This window comes from Panthera leo, chromosome B4 (genome assembly GCF_018350215.1).
Source record: "Panthera leo isolate Ple1 chromosome B4, P.leo_Ple1_pat1.1, whole genome shotgun sequence".
Taxonomy (NCBI): domain Eukaryota; kingdom Metazoa; phylum Chordata; class Mammalia; order Carnivora; family Felidae; genus Panthera; species Panthera leo.
The window spans coordinates 134,230,163-134,247,657 of record NC_056685.1 but is presented as its reverse complement, the minus strand read 5'-3'; the positions used below and the strand labels follow the sequence as shown (position 1 = coordinate 134,247,657).

General features: G+C 41.5%; 1 protein-coding gene and 1 pseudogene across 3 annotated transcripts in view; both read right to left on the bottom strand.

Annotated features, from left to right (window-relative positions):
* MEI1 (meiotic double-stranded break formation protein 1) overlaps positions 1 to 17,495 on the bottom strand; it is a 78,270-nt gene that overhangs the window by 26,354 nt on the left and 34,421 nt on the right. For 2 of the 3 annotated variants that reach the window (XM_042947965.1, XM_042947966.1), the window contains 3 exons: positions 15,063 to 15,231; positions 9,218 to 9,365; positions 340 to 615 (listed from right to left, as the gene is read on the bottom strand). In XM_042947965.1, coding sequence (XP_042803899.1) covers positions 340 to 615; positions 9,218 to 9,365; positions 15,063 to 15,231 — 593 coding nt within the window. The remainder of the gene's footprint in view (positions 1 to 339; positions 616 to 9,217; positions 9,366 to 15,062; positions 15,232 to 17,495) is intronic. The other variant, XM_042947967.1, reaches the window with a different exon arrangement.
* LOC122225193 lies at positions 3,677 to 4,195 on the bottom strand (annotated as a pseudogene).

Genomic DNA, 17,495 nt, shown 5'->3' with positions numbered 1-17,495 from the left:
GTCTCCTTTGACATTAAGTCCTTGTTAGCACAATCTGCTTGAGAGAAGACAGAGAGGTGAGAGGGAATGGTGACTGAAGTCAGCATTTCATAGATCTGTCCCCTGAAGAGTAAAGAGGGACATGTCTCTCAATGAGCAAACCTTGATCAGACTTAGAAGGGGTACGGATTTAAAGAAATCAGGCACCTGCCAGCAAAAGAATCTCCCACTCCCATGGAAACACCCATAAATCCAGAGACAGGCAGAAGCATGCAGCTGCCTCCTGACTTCAGTAAACCAACTGCCAGAAAGAAAGGGCCCACCATCTCTGAAAGCAGAAATGAGCAAATGGTCACGTACTAGCAAAATGAGCAGGATGCTGGGGCTACTTCTGAGCATGTAGAACAGGGCTGCTAAGCTGGCAGGAAGTGGGGACTGCCCAGCAGAGGAGACATCATCCAGCTCCTCATAGCTGCTCTCTTCCCAGGAGAACCAAAGTTCCAGGACACGGTGCCCAAATCTACTCATCAGCTCTGGATACAACAGGAAAAACCTGAGCAGGAGGGGATGGTGGATATAAACCAGGTGCAGGTCCGGGATGCCCTCTAAAAATTTTCTGATGGCACTGACCACAGCCTGGAGACAAAGAAAGAAAGAATGAAAGAAAGGGACTAAATAAATCTTGCAGAGGACTCAATACAGCCCAACAAACACAGCCAAGACATCACTGGGAAAAATGTACTTGGCATCTCAGTACTCCAGTACATCTTCACTGGCTCATCCCAGGGCTCTCCAGCGAGAAGGAAGCCCACAGTGCTTACTTTGTAACAGTGGTTCTCAACTGAGAGTGATTTTGTTTTCCAGGACAGTTTTGGAAATGTCTACAGACATTTTTTTTATTTTCTTGACTTAGGGAGTGCTACTGGCATCTAGTGGGAGAGAGCAAGTATGCCGCTAAATATCCTACAATGTACAGGACAACCTCCCACAGAAAAGAATTACGGTATGCAAAGTGTTAACAGTACTGTGGCTGAGAAACCCAGCTCTAAAATGATACCATGGTGTGCTGTAATTATCAGCAGACGTGTCTACCTCCCACACGAAACTTGAGCTGCTTGGGGAAACAGACTGATGCAGATTAATCTGTGCACCTGTCTGTCATAGGACCTGGCACCGAGGGGCCAAGGGGCATGTGTGTTGAATCATTTATTAACCCTCAAAAACCTCTCTTCCCATTGCACACATAACGAAATTCAATCCTTAATATGTTATTCTAAGAGTTTTATAGATTATAGTGTGGGCTGTTTCATTTAGCTCTTTGATCTATTTTGAATTAATGTTTGTGTATACTACGAGATAAGGGTCCAACTTCACTCTTCTGCATGTGGATATGCAGTTGTCCTAGTACTATTTGTTAAAAAGACTGTTCTTTCTCCCTTTGAGTTGTCTTGGCATCCTTATCAAAAATATATGGGTTTATTTTTGGACTGTCAATTCTATTTCATTGATTACATGCCTATCCTTATGTCAGAAACACAGTCTTGATTACTCTAGTTTTCTATTTTTTCTTTTTTCAAAGCAGGTTCAGTGCAGGGCTTGAACTCACAACCCGGGGATCAAGACTTGAGCTGAGATCAAGAGTCGGATGCTTAACTGACTGAGCCACACAGGCGCCCCTCTAGCTTTTTCTTTAAAGGAATATAAAACCATTTATTGACCACCGTTTACCAGTATTTACAATAAAGTAAACAATATGCAATTGGATAACATTCTCATTACTACAAAGTTATTGCTTTTCCTGGCTTCTGCTGATCCAGTAACCCAAATATTGAGAAGACTGAGCCTACATGTAGGGAATGAGTTAGGAGAAAGAAAAAACATGCAGGTCAAGAATTTAGATCACAGAAGTTTGTTCACCCATTTATTTCAGCAGGTCCTAAATTGCCAACATCTCTAACCACCTGATTATGATCAAGTTTCCATGAACAAAGTCTTAGACATTCCATGAATCATGACCTTTTTTGTCAATACAGCACAGGATTTCAACTTCTTGAAAAGTAATGGCTCACTAGGAGGCATTTTTTTTTAATTTTGCAAAATGTTTATTTATTTTTGAGAGAGAGAGAGAGAGAGAGAGAGAGAGACAGAGCATGAGTGGGAGAGGGTTAGAGAGAGAGGGAGACACAGAATCTGAAGCAGGCTCCAGACTCCACACTGTCAGCACAGAGTCCAACATGAGGCTCGAACCCACAAACCGCGAGATCATGACCTGGGCTGAAGTCAGATGTTTAACCAACTGAGCCATCCAGGTGCCCCTAGAAGGAGCCTTTAAATGTCCATTTAACCAAGTTTTGCTTAACTAATTAAAACACACCAGGACTTGTCTAGTTTTCTCATTTGGGTGGGGAGGTTGTTGGTAGTGATAAAATTTTCCTTTTCTTTCCTTCCTTTACTTTGCAAATAAACTTGCATTTATATAACTATAGATATGGCTACTTTTTTATTTTGCTTTATTTATTTAAGTAATCTCTACATCCCATGTGGGGTTCAAACTCACAACCCTGATATCACGTGTTCTTCCACTGAGCCAGCCAGGCACCCCAGATATGGCTGCTTTTAAACTGTCCAATTTAAATTGTTTACATTATATTTAAACGGTCCAATTAATTACAAAATTTGAAAGGTTAAGGTTTTAGGGAAATTTTCAATTTTTTAAAAAATATATTTATTTTTGAAAGGGAAAGAGAGACAGAGTACAAGCAGGGGAGGGGCAGAGAGAGAGAGGGAGACACAGAATCTGAAGCAGGCTCCAGGCTCCAAGCTGTCAGCACAATTGGGGCTTGAACTCAAGAACCATGAAATCATGACCTGAGCCAAAGTCTGACTCCCAACCTACTGAGCCACCCAGGCACTCCAGGAAAAATTTCAACTTAAGTGACTTATTTCTTTCACTGAAAATGATGACATCTCAGAAACATAGTTATGAAATGCTATTTTTGTTTTGGTAAATGTTAAAAAAAAAAAAGAATGAATGAAAGAAAGAGAAAAAAACCATTTACGTATGTGTTTTTATGTATACACACAAAAAACCCCAACCAAAAAAAACAAAAAAAAACCAACCTCTGAATTGTCCCTAGTCATATGAGAGTTAAACACAAATTCTAATTGAGTAACCACCATGAAGATTTCCCCCAACATTTAGAAAAAGTATTATTTCTTCAAAAATTTTTAAAGTTTATTTGTTTTTGAGAGAGAGAGAGAGAATGTGAGTGAGGAAGGGGCAGAGAGAGAGGGAGACACAGAATCCGAAGCAGGCTCCAGGTTCTGAGCTGTCAGCACAGAGCCCAACGTGGGACTTGAACCCATAAGCCATGATATCATGACCTGAGATGAAGCTGGACGTTTAACCGACTGAGCCACCCAGAAACCCCTAGAAAAAGTATTCTTGAATGCAGGGGAATAATATACCATGGTCTCAAATATACTTTTCTGCTAAAGGAAGTAACCACAGAAAGCTTTTATTTGTTCAAAGTAACCAGTACTATACATGCAAAGAACCCCAACAACTCCCCCAATACTACTTCAACACAAACACACCAAACTGGATTTTCATTAGAATGTTATTTCTTCACACTAATAAATCCAAGAACCAAGGCCTAGATTCTATATACATACATACAAAAAGCAACATAAACAATTACTGAGCTTCAGCTTCTGGACAAGAATTCTGGGTTACTCTCTCTTCATAAAAAGCAATCACAATTTGAGAACATTTCACATTTGCCTGTTTTGCCAGCACCAAGTCTGCCTATCTTTCCATTCCCCAAGAAACATGAATTCTCCACTGCTGTCTGTGGCACCAATTCTTCGTTCAGGATCAAGACCTCCTGGCAAAGCCTCTTGGTCTATTCGCAGCATCTCTCTTCTTCTCCGAGTTGCTACCATCACATCCACTGTCAGATACAGATTTTCTTTTTGTACCATCTTTTTCTTTACCAGCCTTTTGAGAACCAAGAACTGCTTCAATTAACTCTGGAGAGTCTAAATTTTCTTCAGGTTCCCAAGTATCGTCAACATCTGTGAACCCCTTCCACCTCAGGAAACGCTCCACCTTCCCATTCACTACATGTTGCTCCTGTACTCTTTCCACAATAAATTCTTCAGGCTCTGCCTCTTCTCCTTTTTTACTCTTTCCATTCTGTTTCTTTACCTTTTTTTTTTTTCAATGTAGGCCATTTTCTATTGCAGACTTGAAGAGTTGTTATTCATCGCCTCCAAGCTGCACCCAGTCCCGGGTCTACAGCGTCTCCTTTGATTGCTCTAGTTTTGTCGGAAGTTTGAAATCCAGAAGTGTGAACCCTCCACCTTTAGTCTTTTTCAAGATTTTTTTGGTTATTTTGGGTCCCTTGAATTTCCATATGAATTTTAGGGTCAGCTTGTCCATTTCACCAAGAAGGAAGGGAGGGAGAGAGGGAAGCAGAGGCAACTGGGATTTTGATTGGGATTGTATTGAAACTACAGATCAACTTGGGGAGTACTGTCATTTGAACACTATTAAGTCTTCTTATTTCCCCAGTTTTATTGAGATATAGCTGCCACATAACATTGTGTACGTTTACGGTATACGACATAATGATTAGATACGTGTATATATTGTGAAATGATCACCATAATAAGTTTGGCTAACTTCCGTCACCTCACATAGTTATAAAATCTTTTTCACTGGGATTAGAATTTTTAAGCTCTACTCTTCTTTTTTTTTTTTTTTTTTTTTTGTTTTAAGTTTATTTATTTTTGAGACAGAGAGAGACAGAGCATGAGCGGGGGAGGGGCAGAGAGAGAGGGAGACACAGAATTGGAAGCAGGCTCCAGGCTCTGAGCCATCAGCCCAGAGCCCGACACGGGGCTCAAACTCACGGACCGCGAGATCGTGACCTGAGCTGAAGTCGGACGCTCAACCGACTGAGCCACCCAGGCGCCCCTAAGTTCTACTCTTCTAGCAACTTCCAAATATACAAAACAGAACTGTCAGCTGTAGTCAGTATGTTGTACATTACATCCCAGAAGTTTTTTATCTTCTATTTGTTAAGTCTTCTGATTCATGAACATGGGATGTCTTTTTTTTTTTTTTTTAATGTTTATTTATTTATTTTGAGAGAGAGAGATAGAGAACTACTGGGACAGGGGCAGAGAAAGAGGGAGACAGAATCCCAAGTCGACTCCGTGTTGTGAGCACAGAGCCCAGAGTGGGGCTCGAACTCACAAACCATGAGATCAGAACCTGAGCTGAAATCAAGAGTCAGACGCTCAACCAACTGAGCCACCCAGGTGCCCCACGGGATATCTTTCTAATTACTTAGGTCTTCTTTAATTTCTTTCAATGAGGCTTTATAACGTTCAGTGATCAGAAGTGTACTTCTTTTGCTAAATGTATTCCAATGTATTTTATTTATTGATGCTATTGTAAATGGAATTGTTTTCTTAATTTCGTTTTTTAGCATGTCATTAAAGACTTGAGTCTACCTTTCCAGCTTCTCTCCACTCTCTCTTAAATGACTTAGTGAAGGCATGCTAAACTAGACTTTCTTCCTTGAAGGGACAGCCTGGGAAACTTCCCATTTCTGTATCTTAATTCTCTCAATAAAGCCTCTCCTGATGCCATAATCCAATACAATCTCTTTCTCTGTGTGTTTTTATAGCTCTTGACCAGTCCTCCAGCTCCAGGAGAGCACTTGTTGCTGTTAGTGCCTACCTGGAGAGGATCTTTTTGTCTCTCCTGACAAACTGGTGCTCCCTGAGGGAGGGATATGTTTGATTCACTCCAATCCTGACAGGAGCCCCCATGGCACCTGACACATATCAAGTGGTCAAGCCACATTGGGGAGTTATTATTTAATGAGTATGGAGTTTCAGCTTTACAAAATGAAAGAGTTCTGGACATGATTGATGGTAGTAGTTGTACAACAATGCCAGTGTACTTAATGCCACTGAACTGTACACTAAAAATTGTTGAGATGATAGATTTTGTTTGTGTATTTTACCACAATAAAAAGCCCTAATACATAAAAATAGAAGAACAGAATTGAGTTTAAAAACCAAGCTGTGATTATATGTTGCCATTTAGATATTTATATAAAATTTTTAAACATGCAAAACAATGTCATACATCATTTATGGGTTCACACCTAAGAGGCAAAACCTGGAGTTCCATGAGCTACTAAGTTTCCACACCACCACTGGTAGATGTGAAGAGAGACCCCCCCCCCCAACAAATCTAATATTACTACCAGTATTAATCTTGAAGCCATCAGGGCTATTCCCATCGTGTCCTTTTCTCCTGTTTACATTAGTCACCTCAGGAAGCCCAGAATTTCCAGATCATCTTATATGGTTCAAAACATTCCCTTTTCTGTTCCCATCTCTCACTCTTTCCCAGCTCCCAAAACCTTTCCACAGTGTCCTCTAGAACTCACAGTTATCAGCAAATTCCTTGTCCTGTGCCTCTTCCTTGAATATTCCTGTCACCTTGTTGTTTTGATCCTCATCCAAAAACCTGCCTTGCCTACAATCTTTCAAGTTGAAGCTATTTTTGTTCCCATCTCCCTAGTTCCAAAATCATGGCCTCTAAATTCTCTTTCTGCCTTCTAATCTCCTCCACTTGCCTCAGCCATTCATCCCCATGGTCATGCCCCTAGGCCTTGTCATTACCAAGAACTGTACGCTCCTCAATAATCCCAATTCAAGCATCCCACTTTACCACCACCACCCCTGTCTTTCCAGCTCACTTCCTCTTCAATGTAGCAATTCTTTGAACCCCATCAGAAACAAAATCTTAGGAAACATCCTTTTATCCTCTCTTATTCTTACACCTCACACTGATCCATCGATCAAGAAATTCTATTGGCTCCTGTTTCAAAATATTCAGAAGCTGCTGCTTCTCCTCTACTATCTCTTGTCTACATTATTGCTGTAACCTCCTAACTAGTTTCTGCACTTCTACCTTGTACCCTTTTGGTCTATTGTCCAGAGTCACCCCTTTTAATTCAGCCATGAACCAAACCATGGGACTATATGAGATCACCAAAGAAACAAATTTAGAGAGAAAAGCAAAGCTATCAAAGACTGAGCCCTGGGGCACTACAACACTTAGAAATCAGGGAGATAAGAGAAAATCAGCAAAAGACACTGAGACAGAACTGCCAGAGAGGTAGGAGGAAAATCAGGAGTACACAGCATTCTAGATGCCAAGTAAAGACAATGGTTCAAAGAAAGGATGCTGTTGATAGGTCAAGTAAGGCGATGACTAAATACTGACTACTGGCTTTAGTCATGTATCTGTTACTGGTGACTTTGATAAGTGCATTATCAGAGATGTGCTAAGGGTGAAAACCTAACTGGGGCAGGTTCAAAAGCATATGGGAGAGCAGGGAGTGTATACAAGCCTAAAGCATCTTGTCATAGTAGAAAACCCAAATGCTGTCACAGACTACTAAGGTTATCAAAAGGACTCAGGAGCTACCCTGAATAGGCTCCCACTGACCAAAGACAGGACAATTTGAGCTTCAAAAGATAAATAACTCCAGTGGATTGAACACATCAAATATTTTTAAATCCATGAGGTCATAATGACACTAAAAAAAATCTCTTTGGTCACCTTTGAGGAATACTAGGTAACCAATTCCTCTTTTTAAGCTGTAATTAAAAGGAAAGAATCAAACCTTCTACCTATGCTTCCTATACAATCTCCCATTCAGAGTAAATGAGTAGTTGATGAGGGAAGCCTGGGTGGCTCAGTTAAGCATCCAATTCCTGATTTTGACTCAGGTCATGATCTCATGGTTCATGGGATTGAGCCCCTCATTGGACTCTGTGCTCACAGTGCAGACCCTGCCTGGGATTCTGTCTCCATCTCTCTTTGCCCCTCCCCCACTCGTACCCTCTCCCTCTCTCTCAAAATAAATACACATTTTAAATAAATAAATAAATAAAGGTTGAATGACAGAATTAGGATATTGTTATTTCACAATCTCTAATGAATTAATTGTAGGCAATGATCACCAATGGCTTCAAATATCACAATAAAAGAGACAATGGGATATTGTATCTCTAGATCTACTTACTTGAAAAGTCATGCACTTCCACTACAACTTTCTGCTTCTATCCAAATTAAACCAGGTCTTCTTACATCATGTTCATCCCAAAGGTAATCAAAAAGAAGCAAAATTATGGAGCACCTGGCTGGCTCGGTCAGAGGAACACGTGGCTCTTGATCTTGGGGTCATGAATTCGAGCCCCATGTTGGATATAGAGACTAGTTAAATTAAAAAAAAAAAAAAACTTCAAAAAAGAGGCAAAATTACTTGTCAGTGAAGAAAGGGTATCCTTAGGTTGAGGCTGAAGTGTCCATATCTAACGAGTAAAAGCAATCTTTAATGAAAGAGGGGAGAGATTTAGCAATCGATTAGACATAGTCCTTGATCCACAAGAATTTATAAAGAATCTGGAAACAGGGGGCACCCGGGTGGCTTAGTCAGTTAAGCATCCAACCTTGGCTCAGGTCATGATCTCGTGGTTCATGGGCTCAAGCCCCATGTCGGGCTCTGTGCTGATGGCTCAGAGCCTGAAGACTGCTTCAGATTCTGTGTCTTCCTCTCTCTCCGCCCCTCCCCTGCTCACCCTCTGTCTCTTTCTCTTTCAAAAATTTAAAAAATTTAAAAAAAAGAATCTGAAAAGAAAAAACTTGCATACACACAACCACCATCAAAGTGATCCAAGGTCAGCCTGATTAACAATGATCGGGTCCCAGAAAACCACTTTGTTTAATAAACTGTTAACAGAAGGATATACCTCACATCTCTCTCTTGTCCTGCTCAAACCAGAGGTGGTACTAATAAAAGAGCCTTGGGAGTCTAAATTGGAATCCTGGCATCCCCATCAATTAATTGTGTGACTTAGAGAAAGTTACTTTAACCTAAGTCTTGGTGTTCTTACCCGTAAAAAATGGAAATAATAATCTTTGCCTCTCAGGACTGTTGAGAGAATTAGCTAAATTATATAGGCTCTGAACGTGTCAACCCCCTACCCTGTTCCATTCCACCAAGACTCCCCCCCTCCCTCCCTCTTTCTCTCTCTCTCTTCCACCTACTTTCTCTCTATATATATCATCATGGTCTCAAGGAGCCATGATGTAAAGAGGTGCAGCAGGAGGAGGAAGAGTCCCAGGCATTTTGGTCCATACCTCATCTAATGCATCGTCTTTGTCCTGGCAGATTGCAAGCAGATAGATGGAGGCTCTGATGACCGTCAGCGGAGGGCGCTCATCCTGGTCCTGCAGAGACAGGAGGAAGCTTTGCACGGCCACAAATAATTCTGCCTCTGAGACAAACCTGTCGACCAAGGAGAGTCTGAGTGAAAAAATAAATAAATGGCTGTCCTGCCTTGACACGTCCTGTCTTGCCATATTCTCCCTCTGCCTTCTGTCCTTCTGCTCTAGCATGTCCACAGCCTCAGGACACCTTGCACAAAGAGCATGCTGTGTATACTTACAAAGCATTGTCATATACGCACAGCACATGGTTCTATGCTCTGTACAAGGCTCTGTCTAGGGGCCAAAGACTTCTCACTCACACCTAGGAGGCAAAGCATCTGCCAGTACTGTTAGGCAGCATCTGCCAGGACTAGTACTGTTAAAGAGAAGGATGCTACTACTGGGGTTTAGGAGTCCCTGTTTTGGCAACCAGTCCACTGTTCTTTATCATTGAACATTTGTGTGTTCAATGGGATACTTTCTGGGGAAGGAGACATCTATGTTTGTACATGCAAGGGAGATGGAGATGAGGAGACTGACTTTTTTTTTTTGTAAAATATAAAAGGCATAGGGGAGCCTGGGTGGCTCAGTCAGTTAAGCATCTGACTCTTGATTTCAGCTTAGGTCACGATCTCATGGTTCATAAGATCAAGCCCCACGTTGGGCTCTCTGCTGACACAGAGGCTCTGTGAATCCCAAGCAGAGCTTGTTTGGGATTTTCTCTCTCTCTGCCCCTCCTGCTCTCCCTTGCATGGGAGCACATGCTCTCTCTCTCTCTAAATAAATGAATAAATGTTAAAAAGAAAAAGCTATAAAAAATGGGCGAAGGACTTCTTGAACAGACATTTCTCCAAAGAAGATATATAAATGGTCATTAAGTAGATGGAAGGATGCTCAACATCACTAATCATTAGGGAAACGCAAATCAAAACTGTGAGGTAAAATCAGAACCCTTGTGCACTGTTGATGGGAATGTAAAACAGTGTAGCCACTATGAAAAAGAGAATGGCATTTCCTCAAAAAATTAAAAACAGAACTACCAGATGATCCAACAATCTAGATATATACACAAAAGAATTGAAAACAGGGTCTCAAAGAGATATTTGTACACCCATGTTCACAGCAGCATTATTCACAATAGCCAAAAGGTGGAAGCAATCCAAGTATCCACTGACGGGACAAATCCATAAGCAAAATGTGGTATATACATACAATGAAGCATTATTCAGCATAAAAAAGGAAAGAAATTTTGACATGCTATAGGATGGATGAATCTTAAGGACAGTGTGTTAAGTGAAATAAGCCTGTCACAAAAAAGACATACTACATGATTCCACTTATATGAAGTACTTAGAGTAGTCTAAATCATTGGGACAGAAAGTAGAATAGTGGTTTCCAGGGACTGGGGAAAGGGAAATGGAGAGTTATTGTTCAATAGGTATAGAATTTTGCTTCTGCAAGATGAAAACAGTTCTGGAAATGAATGGTGGTGATGGTAGTACAACAACATTAATGTACTTAATACCCATGAACAGAACACTAACAATGGTTAAGATGCAAATTTTATGTTTGTGTATTTTACTACAATTAAAAAAAATGGAAAAATTACCAATGTACCAAGGTTGGTGTCTTGGTTTGATAAATTTATCATAGTTATGTTAACATTAGGAGAAAATTAGTGAAAAACTCTCTGTATTCTTTGCAACTTTCCTATAAATCTATAATTATTCCAAAATAGAATTTTTATTTAAAAAATAAAAGGGGCACCTGGGTGGCTCAGTCAGTTAAGCATCCAACTTTTGGTTTCAGCTCAGGTCATGATCTCCCAGTTTCCTGAGTTCAAGCCCTATATCAGGCTCTGTGCTGACAGCGTGGAGCCTGCTTGGGATTCTCTCTCTCCCTCTCTCTCTGCCCCCGCCCCCCCCCCCCCGTCTGTCTGTCTGTCTCTCTCTCTCTCTCTCTCAAAAAATGAACAGAAAAAATTTTTAATTAAAAATGAAAATAAAATGGATAATAGCCATAATATAAATACTATACAGCTACCAAAAGTATGAGGTAAATCTACTAATACATGTACTAACATGAAAAGAGGTCCAAGATATATCGTTAGGTTAAAAGGCAAGTGGAAGACCTTATATAACATCCCATTCTGTATATTGAAAAAAAATCAGCATATGTTTGTTTCAGTAAATGGTGTTGGGAAAACTGAACAGTGACATGCAAAAAAATAAAAGCGGACCACTATTTTATACCACACACAAAAATTGACTCAACATGGATTAAAGACATGAATGTTAACAGCTGAAACCATAAAACTTCTAGAAGAAAACACAGGCAGTAATTTACTTGACATCGGTCTTGGTGAGGACATTTTTAGATCTTATACCAAAAGTAAAATTAAACAAATGGGACTATTTCAAACTAAAAAGCTTCTGTACAGCAAAGGAAGCCATCAACAAAATGAAAAGGCAGCCCACTGAATGGGAAAAAATCTTTGCAAATCATATATATATCTGATAAAAAAATGAATATGCAAAATAAAGAACTCACACAATTCAATAGCAAAAAAAAATCCAATTAAAAATGGGCATAGTATCTGAAGAGACATTTTCCAAAGAACGCATACAGATGGTCAACAGGTACATGAAAAAATGTTCAACATCACTGATTAGCAAGGAAATGTAAATCAAAACCACAATGAGGTACATTCTCACATCTGTTAAATGGCTATTATCAAAAAGACAAGAAAAAACAAGTGCTGGCAAGGATGTTGAGAAAAGGGAACATTTGTGCACTATTGGTAGGAATGTAAATTGCCACAGCCACTATGGAAAAGAGAATGGAATTTCCTCAAAAAATTAAAAATAGATCCAGCAGTTCCACTTCTGGGTATTTATGCAAACTCAAAAGATATCTGTACCGCTCCCATGTTCACTGCAGCATTATTTACTACAGTCAACACATGGATAAAACCTAAGTGGGGCGCCTGGGTGGCTCAGTTGGTTAAGTGTCCAACTCTCGATTTTGGCTCAAGTTATGATCTCATGGCTTGTGGGTTCAAGCCCCACATCAGGCTCTGTGCTGACAGCTTGGGATTCTCTCTCTCTCTTTCTCCTTCTCTCTGCCCCTCCTCTGCACTTGCTCTCTCTCTCAAAATAAATAAATAAACATACAAAAAAGAAAATGTGGTATGTATATACACACAATGGAATACTGTTCAGCCATAAAAAAAGAAAGGAATCTTGCAAACAAAATGGATTGACCCTGAAGGCACTAGGCTAAGTGAAATAAGTCAAATAGAGAAAGAAAAATACTGTATGATTTTACTTACATGTGGAATCTTAAAAAAAACAAAAACAAAAAACCAAACTCATAGAACAGATCGGTGGTTGCCAGAAGTGAGGGGTTGAGAGTGGGCAAAATGGGAAAAGGGGGGCAAAGGGTACAAACTTCCTGTTACAAAATAAATACACCTTGGGGATATAATGTACAGAATGGTGACTACAGTTGTTAATACTACACTGAACATTTAAAAGTTGCTAAGGTGTGCCTGGGTGGCTCAGTCGGTTGAGCATCCAACTTCAGCTCAGGTCATGATCTTGCTGTCTGTGAGTTCGAGCCCCATGTCAGGCTCTGTGCTGACAGCTCAGAGCCTGGAGCCTGCTTCGGATTCTGCGTCTCCCTCTCTCTCTGCCCCTCCCCCACTCATGCTCGCTCACTCTCTCTCTCTGCCCCTCCCCCACTCATGCTCGCTCACTCTCTCTCTCTCTCTGTCAAAAATAAATAAACATTAAAAATAAATAAATAGGGGCACCTGGGTGGCTCGGTCAGTTAAGCGTCCGACTTCGGCTCAGGTCATGATCTCACGGTCCGTGGGTTCGAGCCCCGCGTCGGGCTCTGTGCCGACAGCTCAGAGCCTGGAGCCTGTTTCGGATTCTGTGTCTCCCTCTCTCTGTGACCCTCCCCCATTCATGCTCTGTCTCTCTCTGTCTCAAAAATAAATAAACGTTAAAAAAAAATTTTTAAATAAATAAATAAATAAATAAATAAATAAATAAATAAATAAAAGTTGCTAAGAGAACAAATCTTAAAAGTTCTCAACATAAGAAAAAAAATTACAACTACATGTGGTGATGGATATTAACTAAACTTAATGTGATGATCATTTTGCAATATATATAAATATCCAATCATGACATTCTATATTTGAAATTAATATATTATAGGGGTGCCTGGGTGGCTCAGCTGGTTAAGCGGCCGACTTCGGCTCAGGTCATGATCTCGCGGTCCGTGAGTTCAAGCCCCGCGTCGGGCTCTGTGCTGACATCTCAGAGCCTGGAGCCTGTTTCAGATTCTGTGTCTCCCTCTCTCTGACCCTCCCCCGTTCATGCTCTGTCTCTCTCTGTCTCAAAAATAAATAAACGTTAAAAAAAAATTTGAAATTAATATACTACATGTCAATTATATCTCAATTTTTAAAAATCACAAGGGGCCAAGTGATTTTCAGTGAGGGTGTCAAGACAGTTCATTACAGGAAAAAACAGTGCGTTTTTTTTTTTTAATTTTTTTTAATGTTTATTTATTTCTGAGACAGAGACAGAGCATGAGTGGGGGAGGGGCTGAGAGAGAGGGAGACACAGAATCCGAAGCAGGCTCCCGGCTCTGAGCTGTCAGCACAGAGCCTGATGCGGGGCTCAAACTCACAAACCGTGAGATCATGACCTGAGCCAAAGTCGGTCGCTCAACTGACTGAGCCACCCAGGCACCCCTAAAACAGTGTTTTTAATACATGATGCTAGAACATCTGCATAAGCCACATGAAAAATAATGAAGTACTGACACATGCTATAAATATTATGCTAACTGGATGAATCTCAAAAACATTATGCTAAGTGGAAGAAGCCAGGCACAAAAGGTCATCTATTGAATGATCCATCTATAGGAAATGTTCAGAACAGATAAATCCATAGAGACAGAACACAGATTGTTGGTGCCAGGAACTGAGCAGAAGGAACGGGGAATGAATGCTTAATGGGTACGAGATTTTACTCTGGAGTGATGGAAATGCTTTTGGAACTAGAGAGAGGTGGTGGTTGCACAATACTGTGAATATACTAAATGCCATCAAACTGTTCACTTTAAAATGGTTAGTTTTAGGGGTGCCGGGCTGGCTCAATCAGTTGAGTGTCTGACTTCGGCTCAGGTCATGATCTCACGGTTTATGGGTTCGGGCCCCACGTCAGGCTCTGTGCTGACAGCTCAGAGCCTGGAGCCTGCTTTGGATTCTGTGTCTTCCCTCTCTCTGCCCCTCCCCCACTCACTCTCTGTCTCTCAAAAATAAACAAATGTTAAAAAAATTATTTTAATGGTTAATTTTATGTATTGTAAATTTAACCTCAATAAAATTATTTTTTACACTTATTTTTTACACTAGTCTCCTTTGATTTTAAATTTTTAATAAATTGTGTAAGTAATTCTTAAAACCAAAGTAAACCACTAAAATTTTTTTCTGTGCGCAAACAATACTTTTAAGGATACTAAAAAGTTCTCATTCGCATTTTAGGCCTCTGCTCTCAGCACTGTGACTACCCTCCTGCCTTAACCCCTCTCCAGTGTATGAGCCCCTCAGGAATATAACCCGTTTCTCACTTATCTGTGTCCCCAATACCCAGGGCCAGGCTTGGAGTGGATGCCTCTGTGAATATTTATTGAACTGAATTGGACTGCAGATGTGGGTTCCAGGACACACTGCCAGCCCCCAGCATCGAACACTGACCTGTCCTCATGGATGTAGGCCAGGTAGAAGAGGAGCAGGATGCAGTACTGTCTCTGGCGAGCAATTCCCTCCACATACTGGCGATCTGACAGGAAGGCAAGGCTTTCAGGGCTCCTGCTGCGTATCTCGGGCAGCCCATGCTGCAGGAACGCAGACACTGCAGAGAGTTCTGGGCAGGGAACATGCGGGAGAACACCACACAGAGAACACAGGAAAGCAGGTAGTGAGCACATGAGTACCTACTACATGAAGAGGGTACAGGGCACAGAGTAGCAGGGTACACACAGGATGAAAGGAAATCAGTTTCCTCTTCCTTTCTGTAGCTTTCAGCCTGCCAGCAGAAACTAAAGGTAACATGTGTAAAGAATGAATACATTCCTTCATTCATTGACAAATTTCAGAGTGGCTACTCTAGGCCAAGGTGTGACACACAGGCTGTGTTTCCAGGAGCTGGTAGCTGGGAAAAGACAGACAAGGAGACGGACAATTATAGGAGACATGATCAAGTACCATGTTCAAGTATGGAGGAGTGTATAACTCATACCACCTGGGGTGGGGAGGGCAGGCTTGAAAAGGAGGGAACTGTGGAAGGTGAGCAGAAAACAGGCAGAAAAGTGAGAGCAGAGAATCCTGGGCACGGAAGAAAGGTGTTCAGAGGCCCAGAGGCACAAGAGGACATGTTTTAGGTGCAGCAATGAGTTTAGTCTGACTGACTCAGCAGTGAATAGATGTGGAGTGTCAGGAGTTGCAGAACTGTGGGACATAATTAGTAGCTAGAGTGTGAAAAACCTTGAATGCTGAGTAAAGAATCTGAATTTTATCCTGAGGACAAATTCTTATGAAATCTGTTTCATAAAAGAAAGAGTATTTTAGGGGCGCCTGAGTGGTTCAGTCGGTTAAGCGTCCGACTTGGGCTCAGGTCACGATCTCATGTTCCGTGAGTTTGAACCCCATGTCGGGCTCTGTGCTGACAGCTCGGAGCCTGGAGCCTGTTTCAGATTCTGTGTCTCCCTCTCTCTCTGTCCCTCCCCTGCTCACGCTCTGTCTCTCTCGCTCTTAAAAAAAATAAACATTTAAAAAAAAAAAAAAAGAAAGAAAGAGTATTTTAATACCAAAAGAGTATGAGAGGAAAAGACATCAGTGCTCTAGATGTCTTTTAGACTTTTTAAAAACTTTATAGAAAATTCCCTATATTATCCTTATTTTCCACATTTCACCACAGATCAGAGGAAACTTCATCCCTGTCTGACAGTGCCTCACAGACTGATGTTTGGGGACTATGGCTGAAGGCCAGGGTGTTAGGATGATAAGACTTGGGTTTTCAGATAGATCCTTCCAGCAGCGGGTGGAGATTCTTTGGAAGATGAAAGAATGAAAGCAGGGTGCCATGCTGGAAGTCAAGTTAAGTCTGTCCTGCCGGTGCAGTGGACTTAGGACCAAGTGGAAGGTGAGAATGGAGAATGCCCCACAGCAGTCTGGCAGCACAGCCAGGGCAGGTCTCCTAATTCTAAATTTTGTGACTTTTCCACTAAGCTATGATCGTTATCATAAAAATGAAACTAATATCCCATGCATCCACATGCCCTTTCTCCTGATACATGGAAGAAAGAAGGACTCTGCATGTACGTGCTCTTCCCAGCACTCTGAGACTTGACAAGGCCTCAGGGTCTAGGGAGGCAGATACGTGGGGCTCCTCCTTTCCCCAAAAGAGAGGGAGCTGTCAGCAGCAGTGGGGCCAGAGCTGGTGAGCACAAGAGGCTGCTGTACAGCGGCTGCCAGCGTGGTCCTAGGCTACCACCATGGCAGAAGTAGTTGTGCTAGTCTCTCTGCAGGCCAGACCATACCTGGGCAGGCATAGAGCAGGGTACCAGGCAGAGAGGAGAGGCTGGCATAGAATTAGGAGCCAAGCCATGTGGGAAGGAATGAAAATACTCGCCTGGGCTTCTGTCTTTCTCAGCACAGCGTTGGAGAAAAAACAAAGGAAGAAGAGAGGTTTAGGAAGTGGGGGGAGATGACACATCTTTGTAAATGTAAAAAGAAGAAACATGGCCAGTACCAAGTCTTACCCACAAAGAAGGTGTCGTATTTGTTGAATAAATGAATAGAACAATGATTAAATTGTTTTATGTTATACCAAAAGAGGTTTAGGACAGAGGAACTCCTTAGGGCAGAGAACATAATCATAATTATCATTGTATCCACAGCAGCACTCAGGCCTCCCCTGGCATGTAGGGAAGCTCTATGTATATTCAACCAGGGTAGGTGGGGGGGGGGGGGGTGGTGACTTCAGCTCTCAGCCCCCATCTGCTGTTCCCCCGCCTCGATTCTGCATGTGCCTCCTTCATTGCATTCAGACCTCTGCTAACATGCACCTCCTCACAGAAGCCTTCCCTGACCACCTATCTTCTCCCTTCATCACCCTCTATCCTTCTG